Source organism: Meles meles, chromosome 2 (assembly GCF_922984935.1).
Source record: "Meles meles chromosome 2, mMelMel3.1 paternal haplotype, whole genome shotgun sequence".
Lineage (NCBI taxonomy): Eukaryota > Metazoa > Chordata > Mammalia > Carnivora > Mustelidae > Meles > Meles meles.
Window position 1 is genome coordinate 120109030 of NC_060067.1, and position 21151 is coordinate 120130180.

General features: G+C 38.5%; 1 protein-coding gene across 3 annotated transcripts in view; it reads left to right on the forward strand.

Annotated features, from left to right (window-relative positions):
• FAM13A (family with sequence similarity 13 member A) overlaps positions 1-21151 on the forward strand; it is a 364348-nt gene that overhangs the window by 212135 nt on the left and 131062 nt on the right. For all 3 annotated transcript variants that reach the window (XM_045994271.1, XM_045994281.1, XM_045994291.1), the window contains one exon: positions 14536-14696. In XM_045994271.1, coding sequence (XP_045850227.1) covers positions 14536-14696 — 161 coding nt within the window. The remainder of the gene's footprint in view (positions 1-14535; positions 14697-21151) is intronic.

The window sequence follows — 21151 nt, forward strand, 5'->3', positions numbered from 1 at the left end:
TTCCATACATATATTAGGATTATTTGTTCTATTTCTGTGACAAATGTCATTGAAATTTTGTTAGGGATTGTATTGAATCTGTAGATTGCTTTGAGTAGTATGGACATTTTAGCAATGTTGATTCTTCCAATGCATGAACATGGATTATCTTTACACTTATTTGTGTCATCATCACTATCTTTCCATAGTGTCTTAGTTTTCAGTGTACAGGTCTTTCAACTCTTTGGTTAAGTTTATTCTTAGGTATTTTAATCTTTTTATTACATTTATGAATATGATTAGTTTCTCTTTCTGATGGTTCATTATTAGTATATAGAAATACAATTGATTTTTATATATTGATCTTGTATCCTACAGTTTAACTGAACTAGTTTATTCTAACACTTTTTTGGTGTAGTCTTAGGGTTCTCTATATATAAGATTATGTCCCCTACAAAGACTGTTTTATTTCTTCCTTTCTGACTTAGATGCTGTTTATTTCTTTTTCTTGCTTAAGTGTTCTAAGTAGGACTTCCAGCACTACATAGAATAAAAGTGGCAAGAGTGGACATCCTTTTCTTGTTATTGATCTTATAGGAAAATCTTTTAACTTTTCATTATTGAGTATGATGCTAAGTTGTGGACTTATCATATATAGCTTGTATTATGTTTAGGTATGTTTTTTAAGAGTTTTCAATCTAGGGCGCCTGGGTGGCTCAGTGGTTTAAGCCGCTGCCTTCGGCTCAGGTCATGATCTCAGGGTCCTGGGATCGAGTCCCGCATCGGGCTCTCTGCTCGGCAGGGAGCCTGCTTCCCTCTCACTCTCTCTGCCTGCCTCTCTGCCTACTTGTATCTCTCTCTGTCAAATAAATAAATAAAATCTTTTAAAAAAGAGAAAAAAAAAGAGTTTTCAATCTATGTTGAATTTTCTCAAATACTTTTTCTTTTGAGATGATCACATGATTTTTTTATCTTTCATTTTGTTAACATGATGTATCACATTGATTTGGTGATGTTGAACAATGAAGCATTCCTGGAATCTCACCTAATCAGTATGTATAATCTTTTTAATTTATATTGAATTCAGGTTGCTAATATTTTGTTAAGAATTTTTGGCATCTATTTTGAAATTTTTTTTTAATTTTTTTATTTTTTCCATTTTATTTATTTTTCCAGCCGTAACAGTATTCATTCTTTTTGCACAACACCCAGTGCTCCATGCAAAACGTGCCCTCCCCATTACCCACCACCTGTTCCCCCAACCTCCCACCCCTGACCCTTCAAAACCCTCAGGTTGCCCCAACCTCCCACCCCTGACCCTTCAAAACCCTCAGGTTGTTTTTCAGAGTCCATAGTCTCTTATGGTTCGCCTCCTCTCCCCAATGTCCATAGCCCCCTCCCCCTCTCCCAATCCCACCTCCCCCCAGCAACCCCCAGTTTGTTTTGTGAGATTAAGAGTCATTTATGGTTTGTCTCCCTCCCAATCCCATCTTGTTTCATTGATTCTTCTCCTATCCCCCTACCCCCCCATGTTGCTTCTTCATGTCCTCATATCAGGGAGATCATATGATAGTTGTCTTTCTCCGATTGACTTATTTCACTAAGCATGGCATCTATGTTCATCAGGAATATTGACTTGTAATATCTTTTCTTGTAATATCCGTGTCTGGTTTTGGTATCAGGGCTTTCTGGACTTGTAAAATGAGTTTGGAAATATTTTCTCCTCCTGTTTTGGGGGGGAAGGTTTTATATTAATTCTTTTTTAAACATTTGATAGAATTTACCAGTGAACCCATCTATTCCTGGACTTTTGTTTATTGGGAGGATTTTGATTACTTATTTAATCTTTACTCCTTATTAGCAATCAGTCTATTCAGATTTTCCATTTCTTCATGATTATTAGTAGGTTGTATGTTTTTAGGAATCTATGTTCCTTCTGGGTTGTCCAGTTTGTTTAGCAGGTAATTGTTCCTTGTAGACTCTTTTTTTTTTTAAGATTTTATTTATTTATTTGACATATAGAGATCACAAGTAGGCAGAGAGGCAGGCAGAGAGAGAGAGAGGGAAGCAGACTCCCTGCCGAGCAGAGAGCCCGATGCGGGACTCGATCCCAGGACCCTGAGATCATGACCTGAGCCGAAGGCAGCGGCTTAACCCACTGAGCCACCCAGGTGCCCCTCTTTGTAGACTCTTATGATTATTTGTATTTCAGTTGTAGTATGTCTTCTCATTTCTAATCTTGAGTCCTCTTTTTTTCCTTTGTGAGTTTAGCTAAAACTTGTCTGGTGTGTGTGTGTGTGTGTAATACTATTTATTAACCATCTTTATTATTCAAATCATGCAGGCAGAATTCATATGTATAGTAATTCTATTTTTTCCAAGTATTCTAGTTTATATTTTATCCTTATTGTTAGTTTACAAACCTTATCCATGCAAATAACTATGATTTATTTATCCCATAAGGTTTATAGGGGAAATAAAAAGTTGTTGGGGCACCTGGGTGACTCAGTCATTAAGCATTTGCCTGCGGCTCAGGCCATGATCCTGGAATCCTGGGATCGACCCCCACATCATGCTCCCTGCCTGGCAGAAAGCCTGCTTCTCCTTCTCCCATTCCCCCTGCTTGTATTCCCTCTCTTGCTATCTTTCTCTCTCTCTCTCTGTCAAATAAATAGATAAATAAAAAGTTGTCTATTTTGTTTACCTTTTCAAAAACTAGCTCTTAGTTTCATTGATCTTTTCTATTTTTTTTTTAATCTGTTTCATTTATTTCCACCCTGATCTTTGTCATTTTCTTCCCTCGACTAGCTTTAGGTTTGAGGTCTCACTTTAAGTACATGCGTACCAACTTCAGGTCAGCCCTCATTGCTGGCAGTACTGCCACACTCTCCAGTCTTCCACTCTTCCTCTCTTTTAGACAACTGTTTTCTACTTCCTCCTTGATCTTTAACCTCTAGCATTCCCCTTTTCACCCTTCACTCTCAGATTATGACCTTACTTTCTATTTCACAGAGAACATGAAGAGAGAATATCTACCTGTTCCCACCTTTACATCCGCTCTGTACCTGCCCCCATGCCATGTTCTCTCCTTTCTTCTAGTTACAATAGTGTGCCAAGCTTGCTCCTGTCCAAGATGAGCCCTCCACTGTGAACCAGAGTCCATACCTTCACACCCTTCCCAGCGCTCTGCTCCCTCTGCTGGGTCATCAGTTTTTCATCTGTCTACTGAATCATTCCCATCAGCATAGAAATATGCTGTAATATTTCTTCTCTTATTTAAAAGAAAAGAAAAGAAACCCTCTCCCTTGACTCTCCACAGCTGCCTTTAGCAATCACCCATTTCCTTCCAACAAAACTCCTTGAAAGAAACTATATAAGCTTGCTGTTTTCACTTCCTCTTCTCTATTTTTTCCTGGACCACTAATCAATCCCACTATGGAATGAAGCAGCTCTTGTCAAGTGATGCCACATGGCCAGATTCAGGGATCAGTTCTCAATTTTTATCCTCTTCACCCTGTCAGGAGCGTTTGAAGCACTTGATCATGCCTTCCTTTTTTAAATAACAGTGTTACTAAGATATAATTTATATACCATAAAATTAACCTTTAAAATTAGAGTATAGTGGGGCGCCTGGGTGGCTCAGTGGGTTAAGCCACTGCCTTCGGCTCAGGTCATGATCTCAGGGTCCTGGGATCGAGTCCCGCATCGGGCTCTCTGCTCAGCGGCGAGCCTGCTTCCCTCTCTCTCTCTCTGCCTGCCTCTCTGTCTACTTGTGATCTCTCTCTGTCAAATAAATAAATAAAATCTTTTAAAAAATAAATAAATAAAATTAGAGTATAGTAATTTTTACTTTATTTATTTATAAATAAATATTTATTTACTTATTTATTTACTGTCTACATCATTTAATTCCAGAACATTTCATCAGTCCCAAAAACAAACCCTGTACCCATCTGCAGTCACTTTCCATTGCTCATTCCCAGCAGCCACTGAGCTATTCTGTCTCTGTAAATTTGTGCATTCTCAACATTTCATATAAATGGAATAATGTATCCTTTCATGTCTGCTTTCTTTTACCTAGCATAATATTTTTGAGATTCATCTATATTATAGCATGCATCAGTACTTCATTCCTTTTTATAACTGGGTAGTATTCCATTTTACAGATAGACACGTTTTGCTTATCCATATATCAGTTGATGGATGTATGAATTGTTTCCACTTTTTGACTATAACAAACAATGCTGCTGTGAACATTCATGTACAAGTCTTTATGTAGATGCATGTTTTAGAGTTGCTGGATTACTTGGCAACTGTATTTATCCCTTCCTTGCTGAAACTCTTTCCCCTTCCCTTTTAGGACATTCTCTTGGTTTTTCCTTCTACCTCACTGTCCACTCCTCAGTCTCTCTGGGTCTTCTCTCTCTGACCTTGGCATAATTGGGATATCAGTTTGTAGTCTGATCTCTTCCCATCTCTATTTAGATTGACTCCTTAGTTGACCTCTTCTAATTACTTGGTTTTTAAATACCAATTACTGATAGATGACTCCCAAACTTGTATTTTTAGTTGAAGCTTCTCATCTCCAGCCACTATATTCAACTCCCTACATGACATTTCCACCTCTATGTTATGTGCATCTCAAGCTATGCATGCGCAAAGTTATTGGTTTAAAGTTTTTAGCATGTTCAAAGCTACAAATTCCTGATTTACCCATAAAATCTGTACCTGCTATCTTTTCTAACTCCATGATGACAGTTTCTTTCTTTCAGTGCTCAGACCAAAAACTTTGGCATCATCCTTGACTCCTGCCTGCCCCATGTCCAATGCATCAGCTAATCCTATTGCCTCCACAATCAGGATATATCCAGAATCTAAAGTCTTCTCCCCAGCTCCTGGATTAAAGCCACAAGCATCTCCATGACTTCCTAATTGGCCTGCTTGCATCACTCTGTGCCTTCTACAGTCTTTTCTCCATGCAGCAGTAAAGACCCTTTTAAAATGAAAGTCAGATGTGTTAACTTTTATGTTCAGCATCTTCCAAAAATGTTCTGTTTGCTCTGGGTAAAAACAAAAGTGTTTAAAATGCCTACAAGTATACATGATCTGGGCCCTCTGGCACATCACTGACTTCATCTCTTGCCAGTGTTCATATTCATTCAGCTCCAGCCACAGCGACTTCCTTGCTATTCTTCAGCCTTGAGAATCGTGTTTCATCTCGGGACTTTGCTCTGCTCTTTTCTCTATCTGGAATGCTCCTCCCCAGACATCCTTTTCAGATACTTCTTTATTTTTTCTTAGGTCTGTGGTGAAGACTGCTAGTGGCCTTCCAAGAGCTATTCTCCCTCCTTTCCTTGGCTGGGTACAGTGATATAAAACTACTTTCCCTAACTTCCCAGGCAGCAATGTGTCACCAGGGGACTAAATTTTGACCCAATAAAAGTTAAGCAGTTGGGTTTTCCTTTAAGGTGGGCTGTGCCCTTCCTTGGCCCTCCCCTTGCCATCCCTCTATCCCACCATGTTTGTAACACAAAACCATGAGGGTTCCTGCCCTCATAGAACTTATGTCTGGTTAGGGGGAAAAGACAACAAATAAACTTGAATAAATACACAGTATGTCAGATGGAATTATGTGGAATGGAGATAAAGAAAGCAAAATCAAGAAAATTACTGATTATGTTACATATATATATTATATTATATGATATGATATGATATGATATTACTGTTCAGGAGTCAGGGAAGTAGAGCATAAGGGAGAATTCTGCTCTTTATTATATAATGTCAAAGAAGGCTTTACTGATAAAGTAGTATTTGAGCAAAATGTTGCATCAGTTTGGATTAGGTTTCCTTGCATATAAATAAACCCCAAACAACATTGACTTAAACAAGATAGAAATGTATTTTTCTGAAATAAACAAAACCTTCACATCAGGCTGGGGATGGTAACAAGACTTTATGAGGTAGCTTCCAACTCCACACCCCGTTGCAGTGTGCTTCTGGCCCGAGGTGTTGCTGTTTGCTTACTTTCTGGGCCACAGCAGACATGTGGCCTCCTTAAACTACCACTAATCATTCCATTTGCCCTGGATTTTATATGTTATTACTTTACTTTTCGCTGTCACTTCAGCCAAGAGAAAGCTTTTAAGAGCCGACTTTCCTACTATCTGTACAATCTTGGGCAGCTCATTTTAGTTCTCTGAGCCCCTGGACTTCATTTTTGTAATAAGGGAATTGGAGTAGACCTCTCTTCAGCTCAAAAACTGAGTAGTTCTTTTTTTTTTTTTAAGATTTTATTTATTTATTTGTCAGAGAGCAAGACAGCATAAGCTGGGGGGAGGAGCAGAGGAAGCAGGGAGCCCAATATGGGGCTCGATCCCAGAACCCTGGGATCTTAACCTGAGCTGAAGGCAAACGCTTAACCGACTGAGCCACCCAGGCATCCCAAAAACTGAGTGGTACTAAAATAAACATCTAATTTCTTAATTTTCCATCTAATTTTTCACATATAAACATGAAAGTTAATATGACTAGCTATAATCAAACAATTCAGTTAATGTTCATTTAAGTTCATCTTTTTTTGCCTTAACGTTCATTTTCAAAACCCTATTTACTTCTTGGCAAGTTTAAAAACTTCACATCAGCAGCACATATTGTTCTAAGGTGTTTTGTTGTGGTGGTTTTTAATATACCTGCCCAGCATCCATCTCAGAGATACTCCTTGAGACGAAGTGGGGTGTTAGGATGAATTTAGGTAGGTGTACTTTTTAAAATATCCAGAGGACATTCTGATGTGCACTCCTAGGTGTAAGAGCCACTCCTGCACGGCATTCCTTCTAGTGTCCATAATCTCCCTTTGGAGTAAGCTTCTAGAATATCCTGTTTTAAGGTCCCATCACCCTGCGTGATCCTGTCCTCTAAGTCAGCAAGAACCTGAAGCCAAAAGATTGTATTTAGGATGAGATGATAAATGTTCTCACTGATTGATCATTTGTTTTGATCATTAAAAATAAATGACAAGAATTTTTAAGCAAATTTTTGTATTGCTAATGAAGGAAAATTTATGAAAGTCATCTGTGCAGTTACTTTCTGCCTGAATTTTTTCCTGATAAAAGACCTGAAGTCAAGGATGTGAATGAGTAACTTTGTAAAACAGTAGTTGGCCTGTGTGGATGTGAGGAGACCTCAGCTTACTGCCATGTGTCTCTGGGAGTGTCTTCTCTAAGGTGTCGCTGCCTTGAGCCCATGTCCCAGGACACATGGCTTTGCTATGGGGCCACGTAGTCCATGTAAAAGCTTCCTGCCTGTTCTTCCTATTTCCATACCATAGCTATTTTTAAAATTATCTTACAAGTTTTGAAAGTGAACATAAATGAAACTGCTAAAACAACCGTATTGCTTATAGAGGGGAATTAATGGGCTTTATGGTATCACCTGATAATCTGTCAACATTTCCATATTTCTGGGAGGGAGGTAGATGAAATCATTGAGTTTGGTCAGTCATTTGTTCATTGATTGCACAGATATTTAGTGGTTGCCAGCTATTTGCCAGGCGCTGTTCTAGGCATCAGGGCTCCAGCAATTAACAAAACAAACAGAAGTCTCTGCTGTGATGGCACTTACTTCTGCAGAGGAGGTGAGGAGGGAGCAGTTGGGGAAAACCAGGTGCTAAGGGCTCTTGCTTGGGCTGTACTGCAGACCTGTAATTGATCTCATCTATTTCACAGCACACTTTTTAAAAAATTGTACAGTTTCTGTCTTTTTACACAGTTTTGCTCACAAAGTTAAACTGATTTTATTCTACAGTACAGACTCACTCTAGAACTTACATCAAGATATTTTAATTAGTTATAACTTTAACACTGACCCATTTTTTTACTTTTTTTTACTTTTATTTTTAACTTTAACACTGACCCATTTTTTTACAAAAAAAAAAAGGAGGTAAAGGTTATGTACAAGAAACTAACCCCCCAAAATTCCCTAAAGCATATTAATAACTTTCTCAGAAAACAACCTGGAACATCAATTAGCAGTGTAGCCGACACATAATAGATGAATCAAATTATCAGGAGAATTGCAGCCATTTAGTAAAATAAACCTCACCATTGAAAAGCCAACTTGGACATTTTTATTAAAAACAAAGGCTTTTCTCAGAGGATTTTTTTCAAGTTTCTTTAAACAAAAATGCTCTTTTAAAAAAAAAATCGGAGCTGAACATCTCTTTTCTCATACTCTGTTATGTCACCATTTCTTGTTAAGAAGCTTGCGAATTCAGTGACATGAAGGAAGGCAAGAGGCTTTGCTCTCTCCAAACAAATGACAAGTGGAGGAGGAAAGTAATCAAGGAAATGAGGCAGTCGAATAACCTTTCTTTAGGAAGTCTAAATGTTAAAAATTAACTTTTCGGGTTCCTTCTATCACAGTTTCCTTCATCATTTGAGCCTTGATTGTGATTTTCTGCCTGGTTCCAAACACCTCTCAAAGCAAAGTACCTGATGATGAAAAGAACAGACTTCCAGTTTTTATCATTTTGAAATGCAAGTTCAGCAATTGACCAGTACTTAGGATGACTCTTAAGACCAAAAAATAGTTTTTTATGCTTGACAAGGGACAGGTCCTTGGCCAGTCAATTGAGCTCCTCCTCCTTCTGATTCACCTGCTGTCCCTTTGTTTCAGTCCTACAGAGCAGACAACTCCTATCCTGCACTTGCCTGGGGCATAGAGGGCCTATACTTAGGACTTACTATTGTGCCCTCACACTGACAGATTCATATGGACAAATATTAAGTTGAGGCACATTATTTTTTAATGTTGTTAGTCACATCAGTGTATCAGGGTAAATCAGAGCCTTGTTTCACAGACGTAGTTTTCCGTGGCTGGATTTCTTGTTCGATTTTTAAAGATGAGACCCTATTAAAACATCTGTAGTGTTGACTGTGACAGAATTTGTTTTTTGGCCTTTGAAATTTTTTCATGTATGTTTTTTGTTTTTTTTTTTTAAGATTTTATTTATTTGACAGATAGAGATCATAAGTAGGGAGAGAGGCAGGCAGAGAGAGAGAGAGGAGGAAGCAGGCTCCCTGCCAAGCAGAGAGCCGGACGCGGGGCTCGATCCCAGGACCCTGGGATCATGACCTGAGCGAAAGGCAGAGGCTTTAACCCACTGAGCCACCCAGGCGCCCCTTCATGAATGTTTTAAGTATGGAGATGACCTAAGTTTTATTGGAGGCATGCAACTATGTGTTTTTATTTGCTAATTAGGCTCACACTACATATTATAGCACAATTATTTCAGTCTCATTACAAACTTTAGAGATATTTTAATGATTAAATGATCCTTCATCATATAGATGTGCCATAATTACCTATGATAGTAACTTGACTAAAATGCTTATATTTTTTGGCCTATCATAAAAAATATGATGAATACATTTTTCATATAGTTTTATCCTCCTATCTGATATTTTTCCCTATGATTATACTGCTAGAATGGTTCGGTAAATGCCAGAGGGATCAATTTAAAAAGAATTTTAACTACTAATACCAAAAAAAAAAGGGGGGGGGAGAAAATGGTTTGCAATATAGGATGCAATGTGACTTTCATCCCAAAGTTTCTTTTCTTCTTGCAATTCTAATGTTTCACATGTAACCAAATACAGAAAGTAGTGGTAAGTGCAAGTACTGAGGCCTGACCCTCTGGGTTTATAGCGCTGCCACTCACTCAATGGGACAAATAAATCACATTCTTGATGCTTCCGTTTCCTCATCAGTTAGACAGTAATAATTATAGTCTCTGCCTCTTTGGGTTGCTGTGACAATTAAATGGATTAACTGACGTAAATCAAGTCTTGGAACCATGCCTAACACAGAGAAATGTTCACTAAATCTTTATAACAGTAACAGCAGCAACACCTAAGAGAATATTTCCTAATTTTACATTGTCAAAAGTTACTCTTGTGTTTCTATTCCCATGGCATCTCAAACTCCAGAGCAGCCCAAATTCCTTGTGTTAGTCTGTTCCGTGCCTGCAAATACATGCATAGAATGTGCTCTTTTTACAATCCCTGGAATTCTTAGAATTTCAGTGGTACGCTCAGATCACACGGCATGTGCCTAGATGCTTAACTCAGTCAGTGGCAGATTCTTCTGAGCAAAATGTCTTCCATAGGTGCTTGGCGGGGGTGGGGAGGGGGGTTATAGTTTTCACCTTCAAGAACAAAAGTTATTGGGGTGCCTGGGTGGCTCAGTCATTAAGCGCCTGCTTTCAGCTCAGGTCATGATTCCAGGGTCTTGGGATCACTCCCTGCTCAGCAGGAAGCCTGCCTCTCCCTCTCCCTCTGCCCCCCACCTGCCCACCCCCGCTTGTGTTCCCTCTCTCACTATGTCTCTCTCTGTCAAATAAATAAATAAAATCTTTTTAAAAAGGGAAAAGAACAAAAGTTATGAAGAAATCACTAAAATAGAGCAGCAACGTGTGATGTGAAAAATGCATATCTCCAGTGGAAAGAGAAAGCTGGCCACCTCAGTCAGCATCTCAGATTGTTGGCCATTTGCCTGCTGTAGCTGCATGTCATGAGGGAGGCTGCAGGTGGGTCTCTCCAAGCATATCAGCTCCATTTATCAGAGTAAGACTTTTAGTCCTATTTGGTGTCCCTGCCCCACAGAGTTTGGCTGAACCTCATGGAATCAGGAACAGCGCTTAATTAGAAAGAGCAGGTCTAGGTGACCTCCTTGGCCCATTTCCACTAAACCTATAGCTGATTTGGGCCCATTACCTCTTAACATGTCAATGGCAAAAATGGGAAGGTGGAACCAGAAGAAAAGTTTATAAAGAGAGGAGTTGCATCTGTCAGGTTTCTTCTTACGTTTCCTGAAGCAGGGTTTCTCAGGTCTAGCTGTGCTAACATTTTGGTCCAGATAACTCTTTTTCATGGCAGGCTGTCCTGTGCATTTAAAGAGGGTTAGTCACAATCCTGGCCTCTACCCATTAGATTCTAGTAGCACATACCCTCACCCCCAGCATGACAACCAGAAATGTCTCCAGAAACTGGCTCCTGGTAAGAACCACTACTTTAAACTACAACTGTAATAGCATGTCTCCTTGTATCCTTGGTTTTGGATGACTGAGGTCCTCCTCCTCCTCAGAGAGTTATGATGAAAGGAGCATTGAGTACCATCTCAAAGTCAGCCGCTGAACTTGACACAATCTGAGACGGATACTCAGAGCATAAAAATAAAACTATCTCTTCTACCTACCCAATAAGGCCACGGCTCAAATCATGTGTTTCTAAAAAGCTCAATTCCAGCTAAGGCAAAGAAAGTGACCTCTTTCCTTTTCTCAAAGTTCATACATTTGTACTAAAATTTATAACATCAATAAGGTAGCAAGTTTTAAATTTCATCACCCTAGTTTTCCTACAGTAATTTCTGTAATGAAAATGTATAGCCTTCAAGGTACATCTTCAAGACTATATCATTAATCCCCTTTAAAAACATGCATTCCTTTAAAAAAAAAAGAAAAAATATATATATATACACATACACACACTCTATAGTACTAGTAGTCTAGAGTTACTGCATTACTCTTTTATAACAATTTTGTTCTCTCATAAACTTCATGTGGTATTTTCATGTTCTGTGCACAAGTTTAGTCCTTTGTACTTCTTTGGTATATATTAATGATAATTAGTTTATATTTTGAAGTTTATGGTTAAAGACAGACCTTTTTATTTCTATAGAGATTAAATCATCACAAAAATACACTTTCTGTGTATGTAGCTATTGTAGTTCCTGGTATCTGAATTTTAAGTGATTTGCATTATGTAGTCTCCTTTAATATAAGCTGACAAAAACAAAATCAGCTGCATATTACCTTTTACCTTAGAATATTTCTCCTTTGTGGGGCACCTGGGAGGCTCAGTCAGTTCAGCATCTGCCTTTGACTCAGGTCATGATCCCAGGGTCCTGGAATCGAGACCCACATCAGGCTCCCTGCTTGGCAGGGAGCCTGCTTTTCCCTCACCCACTCCCCCTCCCTCTCTGGCTGTCTCTCTCTCTCTGTCAAATAAATAAATAAAATCTGAAAATATATATATATATTTATCCTTTGCGTAAACTACTGAATTCAATTTAGAACCCCCAAATTATCACTGAACCTAAGATGCTGTGTCCTTATTTTAACACCATGAAATGTTGCCAAACAACTGCTCTTGTATTTGTTTTAATATTAAGAGAGAATTAGGTCTGGGTATGAGATTTTTTTTAGCTAATTAGTTTGAAATCTCACTGCTTTTTTGGTGTGTTTATTTTTCCTGTCTACTCTTATGAAAAATAATCACACACAAAAAGAGCCCCTTTATGAAATACATAATAGCATATATTTGTATTTTTCAGATGTTCTCTTGCTGTTTATCTAAATATTTCTTTTTTAAAAAAGATTTATTCAAGAGACAGAAAGAGTGAACACAAGTCGGGGGAGGGGCAGATAGAGAGAGAGACTCTCCTTCAGAACTCCCTGCTGAGCATGGAGCCCAGTGCAGGGTTAATCCCAGACCCTGAGATCATGACCTCAGCCAAAATCAAGAGTTGGATGCTCAACTGACTGAGCCACCAGGTGCCCTAATATTTCTTTCATAAATAATCTTGGCAAATATCTCAATGAACTCTGTAGTTCATATTTTTTAAAAAAATTTTGCCTTGCTATCTTTGATTTTCATGAACTTATAAAAGTTCTGCAGAGAAATGCAATGGAATAGTTCATTAGTAATCATCCGATTCGGGCAAATTTCACATAACAACAATATGTGTTGTAAAAGCTAGTTTTTAACTGAGTGTTTACTTTGCTCTGTACTAAATGTAACTATTTGCTAAATTATTTTCAAACTTACTTTTATGTAATCCTCATAAAGATATGAATTTATTGAATATTTATGCTTATAATTATCCCTATATTATTTTTTTTAATTGCCTGTTATCCTAGTTTCTTGGTCAGTCGCTGTCTTGGGAATATCTTGTAGTGGAAAACTGTGTTGTCTGACAATAAATATTAATGGTTCAGAACTTTACTAGACTTGATGGCTCAAACATTAACAATAATGATATCCAGGCTCACCCAACCTGGTGGTGGGTATCATGGAGGACACGTATTGCAGGGAGCACTGGGTGTGGTGCATAAACAATGAATTCTGGACCACTGAAAAGAAATTTAAAAAAAAATAAATAATTTTAAGAAACAACAACAACAACAAAAAAGAAATCAGTAAATAATGTTGAAAAATTCAAGTGCAAAAAAAAAAAAATAATGATGATGATATCCTTAAGAAGTAGAAAAGTACAGGGGAGAGGAGAGAAAGAGAAAGAACATGACATTATAATCTGTCTCCAGGCCTCTGGTTGAGGCCATATAACCTAGAAACATAAAACAACTAAGATGAAGGTATCAGATGACATGAAATCAAGCATAGATTTTGTGGTGGTGTATTACAGGAATTCAAAGTTCAGAAAGGTCATTAAGACCTGAGGTTAATTAGAAAAGCTCTGTGGGCAATGAACTCTTATCTCAGCCTCAAAGGAAGTTAAGATTCAGTTTGGTCTTGGGCAGTTGGTGAGTAGTCAGTGATGAACGGATGACATTCCATCCAGTTGAAGGACAAACATAAGAAAGTGTTGACATAAATAAATAAATAAATAATAAAATAAAATAAATAAATAAAAAATAAAAAAGGAAAGCTTTGACATGAGAAAAAGCTTCCAGTATAACAAATACAACTGATCCAAGGGTTTGAATCTTTCCTGAAACACTCACATGATTTTTACACAATTTTAGGAGAAGGACATAGGTTGTATTCACATTCCTTATGATCTAATATAAAAGCATAAGGGTATTTCTGGGGTTGGAAGGAGCATAAAACTTCTGATAAGAGAAGTCAGTATACCAGTGTGTGTTTGGTACTGTTCAACCAGTGCTTCCAGAGATGTAAGAGAACTAAAAAGGTGGGGTTTCTCCTACTTATTTCCTTAGTTAAAAATGTATTACACCATACTTTGCCATATAAAAGAAGATTAAAACAGGAACTATTAGCAAACTGGTATATATTTTGCTTGTTGGTAATAAATATTTCTGGATGCCTTTCTGACTATGGCATCCTTCATTTCAGTGTTTCTCAGCCCTTTTTTTCCCCTGCCTTTTTTTTTTTCCTTTCCTTCACTCCTGGATGCTAGTCAGATATACTCTCATAATCTCTCATTACACAGAATGGTTATTCTAAGAGGTGGGAGGGCGGGTGATCCTGGGGAAGATTTGTATCAGAATCCAGGAGAGGGACGTGGGCTGTGTATGGTTTGAACATTCCCCTTGAAAGTATTGGTTACTCCCCTTCCCTGTGCCTTTTGCCATATGACAGTTCTTCTAAGTATTTTAAATTCTATACCTAGGTTGATATTTTTCTGGAATATTATTAATACATTAGGTTACTAATTAGAGTAAATTATCTTCAATAACTTAATTTGAAAGAATTTTTAAATCTGTCTTTCTCTCTTTTAAATTTTATTTTCCAGATCCCCAAATCCAGGAGTGAGGGAGCTCTTCAGGCTCACAGAGTTCCACAACCAGAGCTCTGTGATGGTGTCCCTCAGGTCAGCCTGTGGCTAAGTCGAAGAAAACCCTGCTGGGATGACATGAATTCAGCAGAGGATGCTAATGCAAAGCTGGTATCCAGGTTGGCATGTTTCTTTTATTTACATGTTATATGTTGTATTGTCTGCTCTGACGTTTAGGCCTACATGTTTTTGCCTAATAGTTCTTATCACTAGAAACGTTTGTGGTTTATTATATATTTTTTGTTTGTATTTTAAGACAAATTATTTAGTCAATTGGACTATACTAGGCTCAGGGTTAAAAACTGGATGAGTTACTTTTTGGTTGCTTTTTCATAATATGTTCAGTGGCCAATATTATTTGCAATTCAAATGGGCATCTGAGTTGTTACTAGGACCAACAGTCACTAACAAATTTTGAATATAGCCTTTTAGCTATTATGTTGCAAATTATACCTGAAAGCAAACCTCTTTGGTATACTTGAAGAAGGCATGCAGTTTCCTTAAAAGAGGTGAGATAGGAGCTGAATCTTATTAACTCCTAGCATAGATCATTTTTCCTTCTAAGAATTTTTAATCTTTTATAACTTAAAACATATTTCCATTCTAAAAAAATCCAAAAACTTATTTCCATTCCAAAAAAATCCATTACAAGACAGAGAAAATTGGAAGGTATTTACAACATTAAACAAATAATACAGCTAAAGAGCTTACCGCTTTAGATTGCATTATGAAAGAGGGTATTTCAATAAAAGATGAAGAGAATTTAAATAGGAAGAAAAAGAAGGTTGCATCAGGAAGCATGAGAGAAGTATTTGGGAAATAACAAACAGGTGTCATGTGGGGAATTGGTTGGAGACAAGGCTGGGAAAATAGAGTGGGGCCAAGTCAGTGACGACCTTGAATGCCAACCTGAAGTATTTTCGCATTTAATCTTTCCTTTACTGAACAATTGCTCAGCACCTAACCTCTGGTTCCCGGAACTGCTCAGGACAGGGGATACAGCAGTGAACAAAGCCAACCAGGCTTTGTGTTTAAGGACCTTATATTTTAATGGGCGGAGGAAGGGGGGTGGCAATAGGAAAACACTTAGGAAAAATAAAAAAGCCTGTGAAGATCATTTCAGCTATAATAAGTGGACATATTAAGAAACTAATCAGGTGAATGTCACAGACTCAAGCAGAGACAGTTTGAGTAGGCAGGGAAAGCCTAAGCTGAGATGTGAAATAGGAGGAGAAAGCGTGTGAAGGTCAAGGAAAAGTGCATTTGTATGCAAAAGAACCAATCAAGGGGGGCGCTTGGGTTGCCCAGTTGGTTAAGTGTCGCCTTCAGCTCAGGTCATGATCCCAGAGTCCCTGGATCATGATCCCAGAGTCCCAGGATCAGACAGAGCTCTGCATCAGGCTCCCTGCTCAGCGGTGAGTCTGCTTCTCCTCCTCCCACTCCCCGTGCTCATGTGCTTGAGTTCTCTCTCTCAAATAAATAAATAAAATCTTAAAACAACAACAACAACAAAAAAAAGGCAGTGAGCAAGGGAACTGGGCTTCATCCTACAGGTAATAGGAAGCCAGTAAAAGTTTCAGCTACGTGGGATAGGTGATAGGAACCATGGTAATTCGGTTTATTAGGTAAAGTAATCTTTCATCACCTGCAGGATCAGTGGGACAGGGAGAGTTTGGAGGAAGTTATAGTATTGGTTCCTTCAATAGTCATTAATCTTTACAGAGATCTAGTTATGTGACGTTTTCTTGCCAGGTGCTGGCAGTTCAGACAATGAGAGACGTAAGTCCTGCACTTGGGAAGACAGGAAAAGTGAATAAAAATAGGTATGATTAATAAGCACACATACACTAGGTGCCCATCACTGTCCAAGCAGTGGGAAATGGGCTGGTGATAAAGTCATAAGATTCTGGTGTTTTTAAAGAGCTTCTAATACAGGACATAGGGTGCCATGTGAGGCGAGAGGAAGAGCACAGACCACATTGGGAGAAGAAGGTCAGAGAGGTTTCAGAAAGAGGACGACTTGTGAACTGGCACTAGTAGGAAAAGTAGAAATTTATTGGGTAGGGGACTCGAGATAAGGGTGCTCCTGGAAGAAAAAAGGCACTTGCTGGGGCATGCAAGGTGGGGAGGACAGCCAGGAGGAGAACCCCAGGTACAGCTGCAGATTCTGGACACCTGCAGTTTAGAATGTAGGAAAGGCTAGAGGTGGGCTAAGATACTGAGCTGAATAGATAAGATCATGAAAAACTATCCCCGTAGTCAAGAATTTGGATTTTTCTCTTGAAAATGACAGAATGAGGGGCGCCTGGGTGGCTCAGTGGGTTAAGCCTCTGCCTTCGGCTCAGGTCATGATCTCGGGGTCCTGGGCTCTCTGTTCGGCAGAGAGCCTGCTTCCCTCTCACTCTCTCTGCCTGCCTACTTGTGATCTCTCTGTCAAATAAATAAATAAATTTTAAAAAATCTTTAAAAAAAAAAAAATGACAGAATGTGATTGCAGGAATATAAGGCGGCAAATAATCTAAGCAGACTTGACTTGGATTTATAAAAGCTGGTGTGACACCAGCGCAGAAGGAGAGGTTGGGGTGCTGGGGGGAGATGAGTGAGAAGGCCGCGCGTCCCATCCACTACCACCTGCCAGCCTCCGAGACAGGCGGTTGGACAAATGTGTGCTTTGAGGGAGGGCAGAGAACAGGCTATTGCACCCAGGAGTGGACTTGGACCAGAAGGGGTTGGGGTTGGTTTTTGTTTGTGTGTTTGACTCCAGTTGGGGTATTATAATAATGACTGAAATGGAATGTAGGCAGATTGTGTGTGTAACATGCAGAGTCCATGGAGGAAAAGAGGCTGATTTATAAGCTGGGAGGTCACGGAATAAGGCGTCCAGAGGGAATTTGGAAGCCAGGGGATAGCCCCCCCCACCCCGCCCAGGAAAGCAGGCTGTGCACCTGGTGGGCAGCTGCGTTGGAGCAGGGAGGGGAGGGCAGTGTGTGCAGTGCACAGTCCTCACTGCTGACGGGTGAGGGCGTCGCCCATGCAGGAACTGGCCTTGGGCAGTGTGAAATTTCCAAAAAGAAGGGACACAGAAACATTGGCCCTTTTCAAAGTTTTCTTCTCTAGTTTAAATATCAAGGCCAAGTGGCTGGGTGAGAAGTACTAGTGAAGATGTTATCTTCCCAAATTACTTGGCAGAGAATTATGCCAGGAACGCCATATATAAAGCCATGAAAAGAAAAATTCAAATTTTAGTAGTTTATATTACCATTTTTATTCATCTAGTCAGAAAATGAAAGGGAAAAAAAAAGTTTCTTGCTCCTAAAGGTAATAAGAAAAGAGCTTCCTGTTTGGGGAATGAATTTGTATTTCTGAGATGCAAATCAAGAAGTGAGATTATGGAGAGAAGGCACAGCTAATGTTGCTCTGGCAACTCTTTGTTCCGCTGGTCAGCATATCTCCAGTTGAAACAAATGGGCGTTCATGTTTATGGATTTGTTATATGCTTTCTAAGTTCATAAAGTGTGGCCTTGAAGACTGACTCCTGCCCACTTGGCAACCTTGGAGATTGAGGTAGAAACCTTGCTGCTCACTGTCACGCAGTAGAAACTCATCCAAGTTCTATAGTATCCATGCAGAGATTTTACTTTTTATATACCTCTTGATAGATTGTGAAGCAAATTGTCACAAAGTAGATGGAGATAATTTAAATAAATTTAATTGCAAATAAACTTTAAATCCTTTATATATCTTGAAGTAACAGAATGAATATTAGGCCAATTTTCATTTCAAAATGAACTTATGAGGTGGTTTCCATTTGCAGATACTTTCTAGAACAAGTTACTATTTAGTTCATAAATTTTAAATAAATTAGAAGTGTGTGTGTGTGTTTCCACTTTTTTCCTTAACAATTCATTAGTTGCACCAGTCTTAAAACAAAAAGGTTGGCAATGTGTATTAAATATAAGCCCATTATCTAATACAAGGTTTTTTTTTAAAAGATTTTATTTATTTATTTGAGAGAAAGGGAACACAGAGAGAGAGTGAGAGGGAGAAGCAGGCTCCTCACTAAGCAGGGAGCCCAACGTGGGTCTCTGTGCCAGGACCCTGGGATCATGACCTGAGCTGAAGGCAGATGCTTAACCGACTGAGCCACCCAGGTGCCCCTAATACAAACTTTATTTTGGCTTACCAACTTTTTTTTTTTGAGGAATTGTCGGGAAGCATTTAGCTGGGCTTTTGGTCTTTTATTTTTTAGTTGCTCTTTGAAAAAGAAAAAAAAACCAATTCAACAAAAAACTATTCTTGTTTGACCCATGATCTGATGAGTTTGGTTTACTTTACAAAACAAAAAACCATTCTGTTTGCACTTTAAAATTAGTGCGCCACGTTTATACTCACGGTTTGGTTTTCAGTAGAGTTACCCTATCATTTAACAACCAAGAAAGAACGTTTGGTACTGAGATTTCCAGAATGGTGAATTGTCCCATGAATTTTTAAACAACAGGTTAAGGCTGATTTCTCAGGCTTTTGAGGAGCAATTTTTGGCCAACGGTGTGCTTTGATAACTTTGAATGGTTAGAGTTGAGGCCTTGTTCACTACTTTTGCCCCAGGTTGTCTCACTTTGGTCTTTTTCTTCTTTGTTTCAATTCTTCTGGGGAGTCTCACTTCTTAAGATGTAGTAGAAATACAGGGCACCTGGGTGGCTCGGTCATTAGGCGTCTGCCTTCAGCTCGGGTCATGATCCCAGAGTCCTGGGATCGAGCCCCGTGTCAGGCTCCCTGCTCAGCGGGAAGCCTGCTTCTCCTTCTCCCACTCACCCTGCTTGTGTTCCCTCTCTTGCTGTGTTTCTCTCTGTCAAATAAATAAATTTTTAAAAAAATGTAGTAGAAATATGAATTGTTTTTCTAACTTCAGATAGTGGCAGCAAAAATAAAAGCAAAGAGAGTAACACACTTAAAATGTGACATTTTGTGAGTCAAGAGAAGAGCCCAATATCACTTACTGCTTATTGGCTAATTTCCATCTTGGAACATTATTTATTCAGATGAATATCATTTTTTTCTGTATTTCTATAATTGTCAAAAATGGCATTGAGGATATAATCATATAAACAACAATCATTTTTCTAATACTCATAGAATTTCTCACAATTAGAGTGATTCAGTGAAAAAAGCTTAAGGATAAGTAACTCTTGATTTTGTTAGAGTTCAGTGGAATGCTCTATTTTATACTTAATTCTAAGCCAAAGACAGAGTACTTAATTCCGTGAAAGCATTAGCTTTCCTAAAACTCATAGAAGCAGTTACTAAAATACTGTTAAGAATTCTTTTTTGTAGGGACGCCTGGGTGGCTCATTAGGTTGAGCATTGGACTCTTGATTTCAGCTCAGGTCACGATCTCAGTGTTGTGAGATCAAGCCCCGTGTCAGGCTCTACACTAGGCATAGAGCCTGCTTGGGGTTCTCTCTCTCCCACTGCCCCTCCCTGCACCCTCTCTCTCCTTCTCTTTAAAAAAAAAAAATAATAAGTTTTTTATAATTAAGATGTGTATATTACTAAAATTCACAGTAGACTGAAAAGCATAATTTCTGATCTGGCATGCCAGCTTCAAAGGAGTTCATGCCTATCCTCCTCCACAGTGTAAGTACAGTGTACAAGTTCAGTGGGTTAGAGGCACTCACAGAAATGAGAAGGTTATTGAGCAAGCACATCCCTTAAGCATGGCTGGAACATTCCAGTTCCTTTTGGTGTACCTGATACTCTTACTCCTTTTAAAGATGCTGAGGAAGAAAAACTGTAAACATTAACTAGTATGTTAAGAAATAGGCCGCTTAAAAAATTTCCTGGAAGGGAAAGCTACGTATCCATGCTCTAAAAGAAAAGGGTTCTATTACAGGTAATGTTTGAGATGTTAAAAGAATTTGAAGCTTCAGGGATAGCCATCTTACTCTCTGTTTCAACATGTGATATAGTTAAGTGATCCTTTTGAGTGTTTCTAGCATTATATTTATTACTTTCAGAATCTTTTTAATTTTAGAATTTAAATAGAGAAAAGAATTAATATTTTTAGGTTTTTAGTTGTTAAATAGTATGTACTGTAATGGTCTTTTTGAAAAGTAGTGTATTTCTTTAAATGTGTGATTTTCTTAAAGGCAAAAGGAAAATCTCTAGGTTCATTCTCTAAAGTCAGAGTGGAGACTCAAGAAACCAAGTATTATATGATTAGAATTTATATCAAAAGTCCAGAAGAGGCAAGTTTTTTAAAAAATAGCAAGTTGATTGTGATTGTCTGGTTCTGGGGCTAGGGGAACAGGGAGGGGCAGAGATTAATGTAAATGCCCTGAAGGACCTTATTTGGTGGGATGAAAATGTAAGTTACTAAAAATCACTGAACCGTAGTCTTGAAAAATATGGATCTCAATCACACTGTTTTAAAAATACAAATACGAGAAAAACAAACAATTGCTGGAGCGAGAAATGAATATAATCTAACAAGAATGTCACTTGATTGCAAATTATGCAACTATTGTTATAAGTAAATGCTACAACAGAGAAAGTTATGTTAATCTTAAAATAATTT